We start from the raw sequence: 18127 nt of genomic DNA on the forward strand, positions 1-18127 counted from the left end.
TAGCCCCCCGGAATCAGCGCGGCGGGGCCCTCCCACACTCGTCTCCCGCGGTTCGGCCCCAAGCACCCTAGCCCAGGTCCCCCCTTTCTCCCCACGGCTTCTGGTACGTCTGGGTCCAGCTGCCCGGCCGGGCTCACCTCCCGCACGGGTCCAGGGGCGTCCCTGGCAGAGGCCTCGTGCGCACGCGGAACAGGGTGGGGTCCAGCGGCCAGGAGAGCGTGACTCTGGGGCCACGGGAGGGCGTCGAGTTTGGGTGACAGGGAGACGGCACTTGGACAAACTCGAGGCACCTGGAAGCAGCACAAGCTCAGCTTTAGGCCCCTGGGGGGGCTGAGGCCGGCGTGGCCCCGCAGACGGCACGGCCAGCGAGGGAAAGGGCTACGGAGAGGGTAAGTCCTCTACGTACGGACAGAAATAAAACCGTTAGGTCGTAGCAACCTGTGAGAATATCCGTGCTTCTTCACAGCGTCCGGAGGTGTGGGCCAAGCGAGGGAGAGGGTGCGAGCACGGAGCCCCCGTCCCTCGGGCGCGGCTGGTGACCCCCCGCGCGTGTGCGCAGACCCAGCTGTCGGGTTGTGGTCGGGAGCGAGGGTCCACCGTTCCCTCGGGCGCCCGGCTCTCCTCCCCTTCTCGGGGGCTCCTGGAGGCCAGGGCCTGGGTACATTTTCTTTTGTAATAACGCCTTCCCAGCCCGGCCCTCCTTGGGCACTCGGACACCCCCACACACCCTGGGACTCAACCTGTCGAGCAGGGACGGCAGATATGGTGACTCTGCTGAGCTCAGGCCTTGGGGTCCCTTCCAGTCCCCGCGTGCAGTCGCCAAGGGCCAGCCCCCCAGTTGTGGGCGATGACTTCTTTCCTGAGAGCAGGGACGAGACGTCCCACGGGTTGAACAAAGCCAGTTCTCTCCCAGAGCCCAGAGGGGTCCCGGCACAAACACAAATGCTTCTAACGAGGACGCGGCCTGCGATGAAACGCCCTGTGACCCGGGAGTGTCCGAGGTCTGCGCTGACTGCTGTCCACAACCGGGGCGCCTCCTGCTTTGGGATCCAGACCCCGTCTCCCATCTCGCCCCTCCGCTGAGCGGCTTCCCGTCCTCAACATGCCTGTCTCCACTCACCCTCTGGAGCCAAACGTTCTGCCCTGGGTCCCCCTAATTAGCTCTGTGCTCGAGCGTCTTTCTGTATCTCCTCGCTGCCCTGGCTGGGGCCTTGGCTAACCTCCCAGCTGAGCCAGCAAGGCAGGCAGCTCCACCGTTTAGGGGGCGCGGCCCCCAACTCCTCCTCCTTAAAGAAACACTGCCTGGGATTTCATCACAAGCCCATCAAAACATAATCCAGAAAGTTTTGCTTAATGGAATAATCAGGAAATAAATGATGTGGTTAATGGGCTTCCTGGTTAATGGGGGTTAAAACCTCTTTTGTCCGAGGTTTTCCTCAGATGTATCACTAGACCACCACCTCCAGCGCCTGCTGCCACGTGACTCGGTCTCGAACCCTTAACTGCCACGGAACCCTAAGGATAAAGGCAGGCCTTTCCCGGCCCTCCGACCAGACGTGGCCGTGTTTGTTCCCCAGAGCAGCCTGGCGCTCCCACCTCCGTGGGCTGGAGGATGGCAGCTCAGCTCAGCCCCGGGAGGACGTTCCGTGGAGGGGCAGCTGCACCCCAGGCGCCCACACAGCCGGCGCGCGGGAAGCTGGGCTGCGTGGATCCCGGGCCGCAGGACAGAGCGCGGGTCCGGATCTGCTCACCTGCAGAGCCCGTGTCGATACCGCAGCTGCTGACCTGCCGCCCCTAGGCGGGCCTGGCCACCCACCCCACCCCAGCCCTGGGGACGACAGGCCCAGAGCGGAGCTGACCTGGGAGGCCTCGGGCAGGGCCGGGGGCTGAGAGGGAGAAGAAGCCAGACACGGCAGCGCGGACGGCAGAGCGCTGAGCGCGTGCGCACCTGTCCCGGCCGCACGTGGGTCTCTCCGGGACCAGCTCCGAACACACCTCACCGCTGCATAGCAGGTATGGGACGCCCGCAGACGGCTTCCGGGTCACTGTGAATGTCAAGTGCGGCAACACAGAAAACTTAGAAAGCTGCCGAAGTGCCATTGCTGGCAACTCAGGCTAAAAGCCCCGAAGTGCTACAAACACGGGGCCTCGAGCTGCTCAGTCCCTCCCTTAACCCCCAGCACCGCGGTCCCCGGCTTGGCAGCCACGGCCCCATCACAGCAGCTCACGCGTCCCGCTTGGTGTACACAAGCACACCCCTCCCCCGAGGCCTCTGCCCCGCAGGCCCCACCTTCCAGATTTCTGGCCACGGGAAGTTCCAGGCAGGGGTGGCTAGGCCAGTGGGGGCCACAGGCGTTGCCTCCATCTTCCGCTTGGTTCTGGCTCCAAGAATAATTAGGAAATCCCTGTGAGGGGAATACCAGGCCATCTGTCACCAACATCCAGGATGGGAGGAGATGGCCTGGCCAAGGGGGCCTGATGACAGGAGCACGGCTGATGGACACAGGGGCAGAAGGAAGCCTACCTGCTGGGCCAGCTGCCCCAGCCAGGATGCACATCTGCCAGGAAACTGCAACCAACAGATGCAGAGAAACCCAAATCTAGGCACAACAGTGGGGGGGCAGCAGGAGAGGTCCCTGACCCCCAGCAGAGGAGGGTCACCAAACATGGGGGGGTGGGGCACAGGGGATGAATGGGTGGATGGATGGATGGATGGAAGGGTGGATGGATGGGTGGATGGGTGGGTGGATGGTGGATGGATGGTGGATGGATGGATGGATGGGTGGATGGATGGGTGGATGGAAGGGTGGATGGATGGGTGGATGGAAGGGTGGATGGATGGGTGAGTGGATGGATGGATGGGTGGAAGGGTGGATGGATGGGTGGATGGAAGGGTGGATGGATGGGTGGATGTGTGGATGGATGTCAGTTCTCTCTCCTCAAAGCACGAGCACAGGGAGAAAGCCACAAGTTAACAGAGACAATTTCCTCCCCCGAGGCCTCAGTAACTTCACCTGTCGACTGGGGTTTGATTTGTCTCACCTCCCTCACGGGATGGCTTTGATATCAAATGACGTAGAGCGCATTTGAAAATAACTTTGGAAAGTGTCATTGAATCATGTACACGAGCCATGTACCGTTTCTTTTTATTTAAAATTTTAAGTATTTATTTATTTAGGCTGCGCCGTGCAGCTTGTGGGATCTTAATTCCCCAACCTGGGATCGAACCCGTGCCCCCTGAAGTGGAAGCCCAGAGTCCTAACCACTGGACCGCCAGGGAATTCACCTTGTACTGTTATTATCTAGATTAAGTGGAGTGAGTAGAAATTAGTGAGAGGTTTGGATTAGAGGGTATACTTTTAAAAAATTTACTTTATGCCTTTCAAGTATATGTGGTTACAGGAACTAATTACTAATGGTATACTTTCAAGTCAAAGTCCTGCTGGGCCTACTACAATGAATAGGAAAAAAATCATAATTAGCAGCCTTATCTGTATGCAAACAACGAATGTTCCCAAAGACCTTAACGCCACTTACGTTCTTTTTTTAAGTGATTAAATTGCTCGCAAACCCTTTCTCACTAGAAAGTCTAAAAGTGAACTTGAACCAGCCAAATACCATTAACGTCTAATTGTTCCAAATTCCAAACGAACGTAGTCTCAGCTGACATTGTTTTCCAGGCACAGTACATGAAAACACAAAAGGTAGCTGCGCCCATGAAGTTCACAGACCCTCATTTCTGGGTGTGAAGCTTAGATGCGCCGACAGCCCACTCTGTTAGTCTTGGGTCCGTGTCATCTGGGATGAGCCTGATAGCGGCTTTGACCTGGGAGAGGCCGCGGCTGTGAGCTTCCTGTCTTCCTGTCACAGGGACAGCAGGACACCAGGGCCGTGTGAGAAGGGTCTCACGGCACCTGAACACAGATACGTGTTTTTCTTCTCTGTTGCGTTTTGAAAAGCCATGACCAGGACTCTTTTGTTCTTCCTCCAAGTAAAAAGCATACTTGGCAGCTAAGGCCGTTTTTCAGCCTCTGTTTGACGCCTTCCCTTCCGGTTAAAATTATACGAGGCCCCGAGGCATGTCTGGTGATCACGGGCCACTCTCTTGGCTAGACGTGTAGTTTTTATGTGAATAGCATTATTGTTATATGATATAAAACGCAGGGAAAATGGAAGACTGACTACTTCTCTGATTAAAATTTGGCCTACCAAAGAAGCTTTGAGAAGTCAAGCGTCAGAACGTCTGCTTTCAGTCAAGGTGGACTAACAGGGCCCAGATTTACCCTCCCACCCAAAACAGTGAAAACTGGAAAACATATATGAAACATGTGTTAGACGTTAGCCATCAGGCAACGAAGAACAGTGATGCCTGAGAGGGGCACCCGGCGGCGGCCCAGCCTGCGGCCTGCAGAGGGTGTTCCAGCCCCCGGTGTGGGGAGATGGACCCCAGCAGAGCCTCCCACAGCCGAGGAGACGAGAGCGCGGGGCAGGGCTGTCGAGGCTGCTCGAAGCTTAGGGGCGTTACCGCAGAGGAGCGGGTTGCCCAGAACGGGGCTTGGAGACCTGCAGAGGGTTCGTCTTCGGGCTGTGGGTGAGTCCTGACCCACACAGGCATGGGAGGGAGTCCCCTCAAGTTCTAGTAAAGAGCGGTGGTCCTAAAGGATTAAAGGGAGAGATGCTCGGTCCCCACACGAGCCTGACACACGGCGGAACATACTTCACAGGGCGTCGGGGAGTGTCCTCAGAAGGGTTTTGCCCTGTGAGTGGGAAAAATTAGCCTCGGCTTAAGTGTTCCCATCAAACAAAGTGTAAAAGCTAAAAAGACCCAAAAGGATCAAAACTTTCCAAGTGACTTACACTGCATCCCAGAACGAGCATTCATGAAGAACACAGAACATATCCAGCCCTCAGGCAGGCAAAATTCACAATGTCTGACCTCTGATCATGCAAAGAGGCAGGAAATTACAATCCAAATGAGACGAAAAATCAGTCCATGAAAATCAACTAAATACCACACCAATCATGGAGTTAGCAAACGAGGATATTAAAACAGGTATTATAATTACCTCCTACGTGTTCAGGAAGTCAGAGGAGTGAGTTAACACGTTAACAAACAAGCTTCTCGCATTAAAGGCTGCAGTGTCGGGACTGAAACGCTCCAGAGCCACAGGGGATCGGATGCCGTGGAAGAGGACACAGCACGAGAAACTAAGGAAAGCAAAACAGAAGAAGTCTGCAGAACTGAGCGTCGGTGGACCGTGGACGGACTTCACGCAGCCTCATGTGCGTGATTACAGCTGCGGAAGGAGGGGTAGAAACACTGGACGGGATCGTGGCTGCCGTGTTCCACTTTTGCTGAAAACCATAAAGCCACGGATCCTTGAAGTTCAACAAACCCCGAGCACAAACGACATGCGTGTGAGGGCAGAGGCGGCTGAGGATGGGAGCTCACACGCCCCAGCTCCCACCTCCCGCATGTGACTTAACCTTCCCCCCCAACCCCAACAGATGCTCATTAGTGTTCTTCCTCCTCCTTTTTGGAAAAAATGAGGAGTGGCCGCTGAGGACAAATGTGCCCTGGTAATTGAGGTCATGACCACGAGCTGCAGCCCTGCAGCCCCGCGGAGGCCACGACGCTTGAAGACCTGTGGTCACAGCCTCCAAAACACAGCAGCTGCTGGAGGATGGGAGATTCTACGGGTGTGTGTGTGTGTGAGGGGGGTATCTGCAGCTCTGTTTGCAGAAGGGCCCTGTGGCAGATCCCACCGTCAGCAGGGAGGTCGTGTGAAATGCCTGCAGCAGCTCCGTTCTTTAAGAAACGGGGTGAGGCACCAGTGGCCCCCATGAGGTGCTTTTCTCCGCTCTTGGAATTTGGACGTGTGAAGCAAAAGACACACGTGTAATCTGGGGCCTGGTTGGTACCACCTGAACAGCTCAGGCTCCCAGGCAGAGGCCCCAGTTTCCTGGCAGGAACCAGGACAGGTTGATTCCACCCAAGAGGCTGTGGAAGGCACGGGTGAGAGCTGCTTGGGCATCAACGAACACGTAGTCATCTTATCGTTAGCGTAATTTTTTTGGCACAAAGAATTATAAATACCATGTGCTTCACATATGTGATTCCAGATTAGGTTAGTGATCCAGAGTCTGTCTGAGGGACGGATAATCTAAAAATTGAACAAGGGAAAGCAGCTCTTCAAGAAGGAAAACACACAATTACAGTATTACCAGGAATTCCACTCCCAGGTGTGTACCCCAGAGAACTGCAAACAGGGGCTGGAACAAAAACTCATATACGAATGTTCAGAGCAGCGTTACTCACAGTAGCCAAAAGGTGGAAACAGCCCAGATGTCCATCGTCTGATGATGGGCACAAAGTGTGGTCCATCCGCACAGTGCGTAGTATCTGGCCACAAGGAATGAAGCTGTGATAAATGCCGTGATGTGGATGAACCTTGAAATCAGTCTGCCCCGCGAAAGAGGCCATGAAGCATCCAGCACGTACGAACCCACGCGCAGAATTAACGTGGTTCCCGGGGGCTGGAGATGGGGCGGGGAGGGACGGCTCACAGGCACAGGGTTTCCTTCTGGGGACACAGGTGGTGGCCACACAACACTGTGAATGTACCAAACGCCCCGAACTGTGCACTTTAAATCGGCTCATTTCATCTTCTGTGAATTTCACCTTAATTGAAAGAACACAGTGGAGCAGGGACTTCTCCCACATCTGGCCCTTTTCTCTCCGCTTCAGCCGCTCCGGTCTTTCTTCTTTCAATTTCTTCTCCGCAAACACATCAACTCAAATGCAGTTTATATATTGCAACGCGGAACGTATTTCTGAAGGAATATGTAATGAGGGTGGCGCAGAGACCCCCTCCTTGCAGTATCGTTGGCTGGGGCCAGCGGCGGGGATCCACGGACCAAAGCAGCTGGGCCCGCGGGTCCCTCCTCGAAGCCAGGGCGGGGCCCACGCATCCCAGGTGGGGGGAGGGAGCAGCCTGTCTGGGTGACAGGGTCGGGGGCTGCAGGAAGTCTTCCAACCAGCCGGGGACCTGCCTCCTCAGGTCAGGGGCGCCCTCGGGCAGACAGGGGTGCTCCCACGGCGAGCTCTGCTCGGGCTGCACTTGGTCTGACGTTTAGCAGATTTTCTTCACACTGTCCCGTCCTGGGCTGGGGCCGGGCTGGAACCGCAGGCAGCGCGGGAGGGGGAGAGAAGGGAGGTCAGCAGGGCAGCCCCTCGAGGCTGCCCCGCTTGTCCCGCGTCAGCGGCTCTGGGGCCGCACCTGCCCGGTTCCTGCAGGGCCGAGGTCACCCCGGACGTCGCGGGCGGGAAGTGACGCGACGCTCCGGGTCTATACGCTTGAGCAAAACACAGTAGCTGCCCGCAGGAAACAAGCTGGTGGGCATCTTTCCTTATTATTCAAGAGCAACAGAAAAGAAACAACACTAAGTAAATGCGTATTCGCAGAAGCCCAGCCTCCTCTGCAGAAACCATCGTTTTATAAACGTACATTTTTATTTCTGGAATATAAAACGCTGTTGTTGGGAATGGGGGTGGGCTTGTAAAAACTCATGTTGAAACTAACAGCCTCCAGCACACTCTTCAGCGAGGCGGGCGGGAGCTCTGCCCTCCTCTGCGCCCCCCAGGCTCCGGGACTCCCTTTGGGGCCCAGCTCTCCAGCCGGACCTGGGGGCTCGAGGGTACCTTGTCCACAACCCCACCAGGCCCTCTGCGTGTGTCCCCGATTCCCCAAGCTCCTGTGGACATTATCGTTGGGTTCCCTTCAAATGCGTCGGCACAGAAACGGCTGGGAGAGTCTGTTGCTAACTGCGTTGATGAGATTCTTCTAGGATTTTACCTCAAGCTGTAAACCTTCTGGCCAGAGAAACAGGAATTCTCGCGGTTTGAAGGTCCTGAATGCAAAATATTGTTTCCATAATTCAGGGCACTCATCCCTAGAGAAGCTCCAGGTGCCACGCTTGCTTTATCAACAACTAGATGCTATCCTCCCACCCAAGCCTGAGGCAGGGGCTGGGGGTAGGGGCAGGGAGGGTGCCGCAAGAAGTAGAAGGAGACGGCAAAGCCAGGCGGCCACTCGCCTCGTCCTGTACGGCGATGGCGGGTCTCCTGTGAGCGTGGGAGGCCTCGCCAGGCTCCGTCTCTGGGCAGAGATGTTGACGGCCTCCCCGACGACGTGGAAGGAGGAAAGACACACCCCTCACACTGCTCAGCGGGAAGCCCCTCTTACAGACACAGAAGTACACGGACCTACAGCAGAGAATGCGCTTAAGAACAGAGAAGGATTTTCCACACGCGGAATGAATCACTCTCAAACTAAGATTGTCCAGCAAAAAAATATTGCTTTATTGAATCGATTTTCTAACTACAAAGAGAGCTAACACAGTATCAAACACTTCCTTTCCATAGGACAGTCTCCCGAGAAATGTCTCATGCAACTCCTAGGAGGCTAAATGCAGGGCAGGGCTTCAGGCGGGGAGGCAGGGTCATATGTACACGAAGCCATATATCTTCAGCTCTTCACAGTAATGTGCAAATGTTACAAATATGGCTTTCAGATTTTCGGTTCTGTGACTTAAAAAAAAAGTAAGACATGATCGTACAGAAGAACATTTTTAAAATAATTCTTTCTGTGGGAGAGCGCTTTCCCCACCAAAACGCCGAGTCTGGTGACAGGACTTGTCACCTCCCCCGAGGGTGCCGATTGGGCGGAGTTCCAGGAGGGGGCGTGAGTTCCTAAGGCACAGTCATCAGGTTAAACATGTTTTCGTTAAAACCATGCTTTTTGGTTACGTGAAACGACAGGTCACTGCTAGCAATAACGCGTACTAAGCTGTTAAGGGTACAAAATGCAGTAGTAAAGCTCACACTAACCTATCTGGTAGCAGTAACTAGTCTGGAAACACACTACAGTCACCACATATTAAACGCTGTTTTTGGTTATCGTTTCCTTAGATGAAGCAGAGTTATAAGGCTTCTGTGAAATAATAATCTTACAGCTGAACAAATATATTACACTCCTTCTGTAACGTTATTTATAGTTTCTTTCCAATTTTGCTGTTTGGTAACAGACGGTATTGTGGACGCACCTCTCCCGGCTTTTAAAGTGCTTGGTTAACTGCAGGAGAGGAAAACACACAGACCTCCCGGGGGGTGGGTGACGCCCCCTCGGAAGTGGCTGGGAATTTGGGTTTGGAGCCTCAGGTGAATTTTCCAGAATGGATACTGGTTATTGCTGACATGGACGCCCTCGCTGGGCAAAGAGTGAGTATCCACCACCTCCGTCATGTTCACACATAAATACACGGCTATAGATGTGCACACATGCAAATGCAAGATCCATCCCAAGACAGATAGATTTCTTTTTTTGTCCAGTAACCTACCTTGTGCTATTAAACTTACCTGTGCTATGTTCAAAGCCAGATTAAAAACAAAATCCTAACATGCTATAATGAACAGCCCTAAGGCTTGAGTAACACAGGGTAGGGAAGGCAGTCATGAAAGAGCTGAGATGACACCTTGGAAGAGTTCTGAAATGCACCGAGTAAGGCAACAGAATTGTATATTACAGCCCAGGAAAAGGTGAAGAAAGTAGGAAACGTGTTAGGTTTTCCTCACCATGCCCGGCTAGCCAGTATTCTCTTAATTTATACATAGGATGAAGCCTCATGACGAAATGTCTTTACAGCTTTTGCTCTTACAGATACTCTCCTGGTAGCCAGTTCAATGCTCAATCCCATGATGCCCGGCTGCTGCGGTCTGCTTAAATAAGGCACTTCCAGTATGAAATGCAGGGGTGCCCAAAGGGTACGCTTGGGGTCAGGCTGCCACGTCGGGTTGCGGTCACGAGGGGCGCATCACACGGTCTGTCTTCTGTGCTTCCCCTACCCACCCACCTTCGTCTCCTTCTTGAGATGACTTTCCTTCAGAAGATGGAGTGGTCTTTTCTTCCTTCCTTGAGCTACTTCTTTGTACGAATGATCTAAGCCTTCACTAAGGTGGAAGTTCCGAGTGGTACCAGGTGTGAGTTCAGTCTGTTGACTCAGTTGTCACCGTCGAATCAACACCACGCAGCTTCTGAGAGTCCCAATTGCCGACTACGAGTGGAGGTTGGTACTGGAGAGGTCGTTTCGTATTATCTCGTTTACTGCAAGAAAACAAAAATAGAGAGCATTAGAGAGACAGGACTCTGCACACGAGCTTACATAAATCACCAGAAATTCCATCAGTCAGTTATGTTCAGCCTGTGAAAAGGTGTCCCCAGAGGATGAGGTGTCCTGAGCCGGCAGGACACAGCTGCCCGGGAGCCGGCACTGTGATTCCAGACACCAGTTAGGCCTCGGCCTCAGGTCCCGACAACTGACCCAGGCGCCGGTGCGCAGCCTGTGCTCCCGCAGGTTTGCGAAAACAAAAGATAAACCCTGCAGCGGAAGCACCCCGGTGAAGTCCTCGCCCCGTGGGCCCCTCTCCGTGGCCTCGTGGTCAGACGGGCCAGGGCAGCTCGGGGAGGAGCGCTGGCCTCCCGGGCCTGGGCCTCCCTTTGTTCGGGGCTCTTCCTTCACGTCTGTCCCGTTGTTCGTGTCCACGATCGGCCTGTGATTTTTGGCAGCCGGAGGGGAAGTGAGAGGAGCTGGCAAAGGCCACGGGAGTGACCTGCACGGCATCTGCCCCCCATCACGGCACCAGATGGGGAAATGCTGCCCAGAGGCTGTCACCACCGCTCGCAGGGCTCAGAGGTGGGGACGTGCTTGCGTCACGGAACTGCCTGGGCTCCCTCTACTGCCAGATAAACGTGTGTTTCTGCAGGGCCCCCGCCCAGCCAAGGGCGGCTTCCTGGAGCAATTAGTGGAGTGCGTTTCCCGAGCCCACTCCCTTCCCCAAACTGCCTTTCAACACCCCCCCCCCCAACTATTTTTAAGAATAACAATAATAAGGCCCAGCGGGGGAACCAGGAATTGTGTCACGGGAACTGATAACAGAACGCACTGGCCCTGGTTCAGTCAGGAGCCCGCCCTGCGGACCCCAGACCCGGGCTCCTCCCGAGGGGCCGCCAGCACGCGGGAAGGGGGCGCCGGGCAGCGGCCTGCAGGGGACACGCCTGACCGACACGGCCGCCTGACGTGCACCACACGTCCTCTGCAGCCTCGCACGGTAAACAGCGGAGGGACTGTGCTCACCCGGCCAAGCGGCTCCCCGGCCACCAAGGAGGCCAGGACGAGGCCCAGGGCGCGGGCAGCTCCGGGGTGGTGGGCCGCCTCTGTGCCACTCGGCCGCCCGGGGCATGGGGTGGCGGGACTCGGGCCATCAGGGCCAGAGCTCCTCTCCGTCCACACCTCGCGGAACGTCGCCATGAAAGAACATTCTGACAAGAACACTCACAACATCCCGGTCTCTTGGGGGTTTGGTCTGGGTCAGGACAGGCCGCACCTGCACGCAGGGTGTCTCTGTCTCAGGCCAAGCGTGTGGAACGTACTAGAAAGATACAGGGTGTGTGTGGGGGGACCCACACACGAGGTGTGACAGCACTGGCACCACAGAGCCCTGCGCCCTGTATTCACTCAGCAAGCGACAGTTTACAAGGTGCTTTCGTGGCCACCATCGCATTTGTCCTAAAGCAGCCTAGGCCGTGGGCCCAGCGGGGCTTCCTAACCGGTTCTGAGAAAAGTGAAAGGTTTGGGGCCACACATGGGCCAGAGTCCCTCCCACCGGGTGGCAGGTGCTACTGGGAGGGGGGAAGGGAGGCGGCGGGGCCACCTCCACCCAGAAGAGAAATTAGAGTCAAAACCTCAAAGCAGGCCCTGCACGGTGGGAACAGTGGTAAACAAGGTCCCACATGAAGAGGAGGCGTGAAAGTTCAATCGTACCACACAGAACTGGGGTATGCCTTCCCACTCAGGGTTTAGGACAATGAAAGTCCCAGAGCAGAAATCTGATTCTAGTAAGACCAGCAAGAGGGGTAGAAAAATGTCTGAGGGGTAATAATGACAGGAATTGGGATGGAAGCCTGAGGGGTAATAATGAAGGGAATTGGGCGGGAGGCCTGAGGGGTAATAATGACAGGAATTGGGCGGGAGGCCTGAGGGGTAATGAGGAAGGGAATTGGGAGGGAGGCCTGAGGAGTAATAATGAGGGGGATTGGAAGGAGGCCTGAGGGGTAATAATGAAGGGAATTGGGAGGGAGGCCTGAGGGGTAATAATGACAGGAATTGGGCGGGAGGCCTGAGGGGTAATAATGAAGGGAATTGGGAAGGAGGCCTGAGGGGTAATAATGACAGGAATTGGGAAGGAGGCCTGAGGGGTAATAATGAAGGGAATTGGGAAGGAGGCCTGAGGGGTAATAATGAAGGGAATTGGGAAGGAGGCCTGAGGGGTAATAATGAGGGGGATTGGGAGGGAGGCCTGAGGGGTAATAATGAAGGGGATTGGGAGGGAGGCCTGAGGGGTAATAATGACAGGAATTGGGCGGGAGGCCTGAGGGGTAATAATGAAGGGAATTGGGAAGGAGGCCTGAGGGGTAATAATGACAGGAATTGGGAAGGAGGCCTGAGGGGTAATAATGAAGGGAATTGGGAAGGAGGCCTGAGGGGTAATAATGACAGGAATTGGGAAGGAGGCCTGAGGGGTAATAATGAAGGGAATTGGGAAGGAGGCCTGAGGGGTAATAATGAAGGGAATTGGGAGGGAGGCCTGAGGGGTAATAATGAGGGGGATTGGGAGGGAGGCCTGAGGGGTAATAATGAAGGGGATTGGGAGGGAGGCCTGAGGGGTAATAATGAAGGGGATTGGGAAGGAGGCCTGAGGGGTAATAACGAAGGGGATTGGGAGGAAACCTGAGGGGTGATAATGACAGGAATTGGGAGGGAGACCTGAGGGGTAATAATGAAGGGGATTGGGAGGGATGCCTGAGGAGTAATAATGAGGGGGATTGGGAGGGATGCCTGAGGGGTATTAATGAGAGGAATTGGGAGGGAGGCCTGAGGGGTAATAATTAAGGGGATTGGAAGGAGGCCTGAGGAGTAATAATGACAGGATTTGGAGGAAGGCCTGAGGGGTTGTAATGAAGGGAATTGGGAGGGAGGCCTGAGGAGTAATAATGAAGGGGAGTGGGAGGGAGGCCTGAGGGGTAATAATGAAGGGGATTGGGAGGAAGGCCTGAGGAGTAATAATGAAGGGGATTAGGAGGGAGGCCTGATGCATAATAATAACAGGAATTGGGCGGGAGGCCTGAGGGTTAATAATGACAGGAATTGGTGGAAGGCCTGAGGGGTAATGACAGGAATTGGGAGGGAGGCCGTAGGGGTAATGATGAAGGGAATTGGGAAGGAGGCCTGAGGGGTAATAATGAATGGAATTGGGAGGAAGACCTGAGGAGTAATAATGAAGGGAATTGGGATGGAGGCCTGAGGGGTAATAATGAAGGGATCTGAGAGGGAGGCCTGAGGGGTAATAATGACAGGAATTGGGAACGAGGCCTGAGGGGCAATGATGAAGGGAATTGGGAAGGAGTCCTGAGGAGTAATAATGAAGGGAATTGGGAGGGAGTCCTGAGGGGTAATAATGACAGGTATTGGGAGGGAGGCCTGAGGGGTAATGATGAAGGGGATTGGGCGGGAGGCCTGAGGAGTAATAATGAGGGGAATTGGGAGGGAGGCCTGAGGGGTAGTAAGGCAGCAGCAGAGTAGCTGCGAATCTTTTAGTTACTCAGGGTTATGCAGACCACAGGAAAAATAACATCTGTCTGACAAGAGAAAAGGGGAAGGAGCCTCAGAAGTGGGCTTCCCCCTACTACCCACTGGGGCACCTGAACCTCGGAGGGGGCGCCATTGCTCGATGTGTCCTGGACATTCTGGGCCCAGACGCAGGCCATGGCGTGGCTACTCTCTGAGTGAGGCTCGGCCCTGTCCTCCTTTGGCCCCGTCGGGAGCCCTCAGGAGAGCAGCACGGGATGCACCAGGGCAGCCGAGGCTCTTGCCCATCACGGGGGGTCAGTGGTATCTGACGAGCCTCCCTGAGAACAACCTGTCAGCTGGACCCACTGCTGTCCACACCTGGCAAGGTCAGGCTGGAGTCACAGGGTTTCATTCCTTTTAGGAACAGACTCAAGAACCACCCCACATGCACAAACATCCTCCAGCATCTTCCCTGAGCGCCACAGGGCCTGAGCCGGGCAGCTGCCCAAAGTGAAGTTGGACGGCCAGGAGCCCCACGGCAGATGACGCTTCACACGAGCGTCCACACGGCTGAGGGTGGACGCCCAGACCTCACTCTCTTCCAGAGACACACTCTGGACAGGAACCCTGTAGGGAAGCCATGACGGTCCCATTTCACAGATGGATAAAGAAAGACCACATCAGGGAAGGGCTGCTGAGGTGGAGGGGCCTTTGACGGTGGGCGAGGGCGCGAAGCACAGGGTCCTGGGGCCCCGCCGCCTCCCAGCCACATCCTATCTTCCCTCCGTGAGGTCATGGGTCCGAGCCCGTATCAGTCCCGGCCACGGAGCTCTGTGTGGGTTATTTCGGGGGTGGCTTTCTCTCTTTGATATGGTTGTGCCGATGACACCTACGATTTCCCACAATGTCTTCTCTCTACTGATAATTTCCATCTTCTTATTCAGCTTTTCCACCGACACAGAGGTTTTTTTATCTTTACAGAAGTATTTTGAACTGCAGGTAACATGTGACCCTCACGGATCGTCAGGAACCTGAAAGAGGAACCTTTGCTCCGCTTCACGTCAGATGTCCTTGCAACAGGATGTGGTGAGCTGTTATACCACAATTTAATAAGAAGGGTTTTTTCCCTTATATTTAATTTTTCTCTAAAATGCTCCTAAGGTGGAAACTCTTGTTTTTTTTCCTAAAACTCATGTGGCAGTTTGAATTGTTGTTTCAATCTGGGGCATGTACGCAGGGTGTTATGTGTATATCTGATACACACACACAAATCCACCTCTCTATATAAATCTGGAATTGAGAGAAAAGGAAGTCAGCATTTTTTAAAATACCAAAACTAACGTGTACAAAGTACAGGCATAGCTTTTCACCTGTACTTGCACGACATTTGTAAATATCCTTCCTGACACTATAGAAAGATGTCTCTGCTATTCGTAAATGAGCATGTAAATTAACTAATAAGGTGAAACGTCCTTTTTAAAGTAAAATATTTGTACTTTCATATCTGAGTTTCTTCTTTTGAGTCCCACTTTGAGATCAGTTGGCGTCAGAGCTTCACATTGTAGTGAAACATCCATGGTTCATCTCTCAGGTTTCACGTGTGGGTTTTGTGTGACTATCTTGAGAACAGTGCAAACCTAAAAGGAACTGTGAGTCCAAACAGTTTTTATGTATTTCTCCCCTCTCGACGCCTAACCTTTAAGCAAAGTGCTCCCACGTTTCTGAGTCCTTGGTTTCTGAATGCTAAACTAAGGATCTCAAGACATATCTTAAGGAACGAACAAACCACGGATTTACCCAACACCTCCGCAGCCTTCAGCGTTCATTTCTAAGCCCTCGCACGTACATCATTCTTCATTCTGCAGCAACCCCTCGAGAAAGACAAGGCAGGCAGTGTGACGATGGAGGCTTGGCCAGTGGGAACGGGGCCGCTGCCCTTGAGTGACGGGGGAGAAGCTGAGATCGGGACTTGGGGCCGCACGCCCCGCGGCTCTGGGAGCTTCCAGGCTGCTCCCTCCCGGCTCCACGGGCAGATCCACAGGGCCGGCGTGAACTGCTCTCTTCTCAGTGCTCACCGGGAAAGTCGGGAAGGCGCAGGGGAAAGGTGGACGGGCACAGCCCAGCCCTCGGGACCCCTGCCTGTTTGTCCCTCCTCCCGGGCCTGCCCCCCACCCCCAGGTCCCTTCTGTCCCTGGTCCTCACGTCCTCCGCTGCGAAGCCGGTCAGAACACAGAGGCGAGGGGAGGCGAGGGCACAGCCACTGCTTTCCTTTCCTGTGCACATTTCTCTTTCAACAGAACAAAACATCAACACGCCCACCAGCCACCACACACACACAGTGCTGTGTCTGAGCTAAAAAGACCTTTTCTTTCAGTCATTTTTCCTGTATAGCTTTTACGTGCTTCAGAAACTTTTTTTCAAAAAGGAGGACAAGTTGCAGGTGACCGAGGACTATTTCCCCTGCCCTGGGGAGCCACACGCCAGCAGCATGGCCCCGGCTCTACAACCGACGGCAGATGAGCTGGTCGGTACCAACCTGCTGGCGCAGGTACCGGCGCCAGGAGGGGGCATGCTGGCCGCCGTCGCAGGAACGTCACCCCAACGCCGCAGCCGCGCCAGCCTGTCACACGAGCAGCCCGGGGAGGCTCTGAGCGAGAGCTGCCCCGCGCCGAGGCACCTGGCGGGCTTCTCACTCTTCTCTTCTCACTATTCTACCCGACTTGACTTGGTTTTCAGATTTGACATCTGAGCAGCAGCGGGCGGCCATCAAAGCGCAGGGGCCGTGGCTTGCGGGGGGCCTCTCACCCTCCCAGCCCCGAGGCGGGTCCTCACAGCCAGTGTCACGGCCTTATCGGTCCCAGGACTTTATCAGCAGCAGCCCCGCTTCCCTGACTCTAAGTGAAGAAGCGATATATATGCTTCTGTGTTCGACTCTGAATAATCGGGACTTGGACCACAGTGATAATAACATCACTTTGCTCTGCGAGAGGAAAGAATGACTACGACGGAAAGCCCAGGGTCCTGACACCCAGCAGGTCCCCGACACCCCAGGAAACACAGGACAGCACGTGGTCAGAGTCAAAATATAAAGCAACCCCTACGGAGCGACAGAAGCCACAGAGGGCTTCAAGGTGGAGCTGTTTCTAAAGACGGCCTGGCCCGGGTTCCCTGGGCAGCACCTGGGCCCCGGCTCCTCCGACGCCAGTGGGCAACCTCGAAGCCAAGCATCCTTTACTTTTTCAATTTCTCTCAGACCTAAGTTCTTGCCATGTCCACGTTGTATCATTCAAACCATCACTCAGAGACGTGTGAGCAGCCTGTGACCTTCCTTTAGAAAACCTGATACAAGGCCTTCGCCCTGAACACGCTGTGGGGAAAGTGCTGGACAAAGGCCACCCGTCCTTTCCTCATTCTGCCTCCAAAGCCCCCCTGAGACTGTCCTGCCCCTGTGGGGCCTGGAGGTTTTCTCTGTGAAAACAGGAGGCTTGACTAAGGCCCCTTTCTGCCCCAAGAATCGGGGAACTCCTCAGTCATGTCAGAGGGAGAAACAGATTCCTCCTGGGTTAGAGTTCTGTGTGCTGGGAAAGGCATGCCCCTGCATCTTCCCAGCTCTGGGGGGCAGCTACTGCTCTGATTCTTACTTTGGATGGGATCAGAGAGGGCAGGAGACGCACCAGTGCTCACACAGCGGGGACGGCAGGGGCCTCCCTGGGGGGGCAGCCCGGGCAGAGGGGCTGGCGACAGGGCAGCCCGTCGGTCTGTCTCAATGTGGCAGGATGGCCGCTGAGAAGCCTCCATCAGCGGGCTCGCCATCCTGCATGGGTAAAGGGAAGAGAAGTGCTCTAGCATCTTCTGGTGAACTTTCAATTTACCTACTGTCGGAAAAAGAGAAAACGACTGGGCGTGTGAGTGGCAGCCGCCCTGGTCTGAAGTTAATGCAAAGTCTGGGTTCAACCACAAGACACAAAGCGGGATGAGGGACGGGGCCACCTCAACTCTTTCAGTTTCCTTATTTCTGACAACGTGTGTGTGGATCCCTTTATTATCAGAACCAGTATCTGTGTAGGGTTTTCAGGTTAATGAGAACATCAGCCATGTCCTTTCGTTGGTCAGAGAACCGGCAGTGTCGCTAGTCTCTCATCGGACACAGCTGTGAGTGACGACCGGGAAAAGCAACGGGAAAGCTGCCTGTGCCTGGCCCCAGGCTGGGAGCGGGCGGTGGGCTCTGTCCCTTTCCCTTGTCGGGACCCCAGCAGAGACGTGGCCCTGCCTGCGGGGCTTGGGGAAGGAAGGGCCAGGAGAAGCAGGTGCTAGAACCTTCCAGCTGGCCTTCACACAGACACCATCCTAGTTTCTCAGGCCTGGGCTTGAGGTTAGAGAATAAGAAATCTAGTTCAGGAGTGTTAACATAGCCACACTGTTTAATCCTCGCTTAAAAAAA

The 18127-nt window shown here is 54.8% G+C and overlaps 1 protein-coding gene across 4 annotated transcripts in view; it reads right to left on the minus strand.

Moving 5' to 3' along the window:
- Positions 1–8338: 8338 nt before the first annotated feature.
- NFATC1 (nuclear factor of activated T cells 1) overlaps positions 8339–18127 on the minus strand; it is a 101776-nt gene continuing 91987 nt past the window's right edge. For all 4 annotated transcript variants that reach the window (XM_033406149.2, XM_033406147.2, XM_033406148.2 and 1 more), the window contains exon 10: positions 8339–10163. In XM_033406149.2, the coding sequence (XP_033262040.1) occupies positions 10161–10163 (3 nt within the window). In that variant the 3' untranslated portion in view covers positions 8339–10160. The remainder of the gene's footprint in view (positions 10164–18127) is intronic.

This window comes from Orcinus orca, chromosome 15 (assembly GCF_937001465.1).
Source record: "Orcinus orca chromosome 15, mOrcOrc1.1, whole genome shotgun sequence".
NCBI classification, from domain to species: domain Eukaryota; kingdom Metazoa; phylum Chordata; class Mammalia; order Artiodactyla; family Delphinidae; genus Orcinus; species Orcinus orca.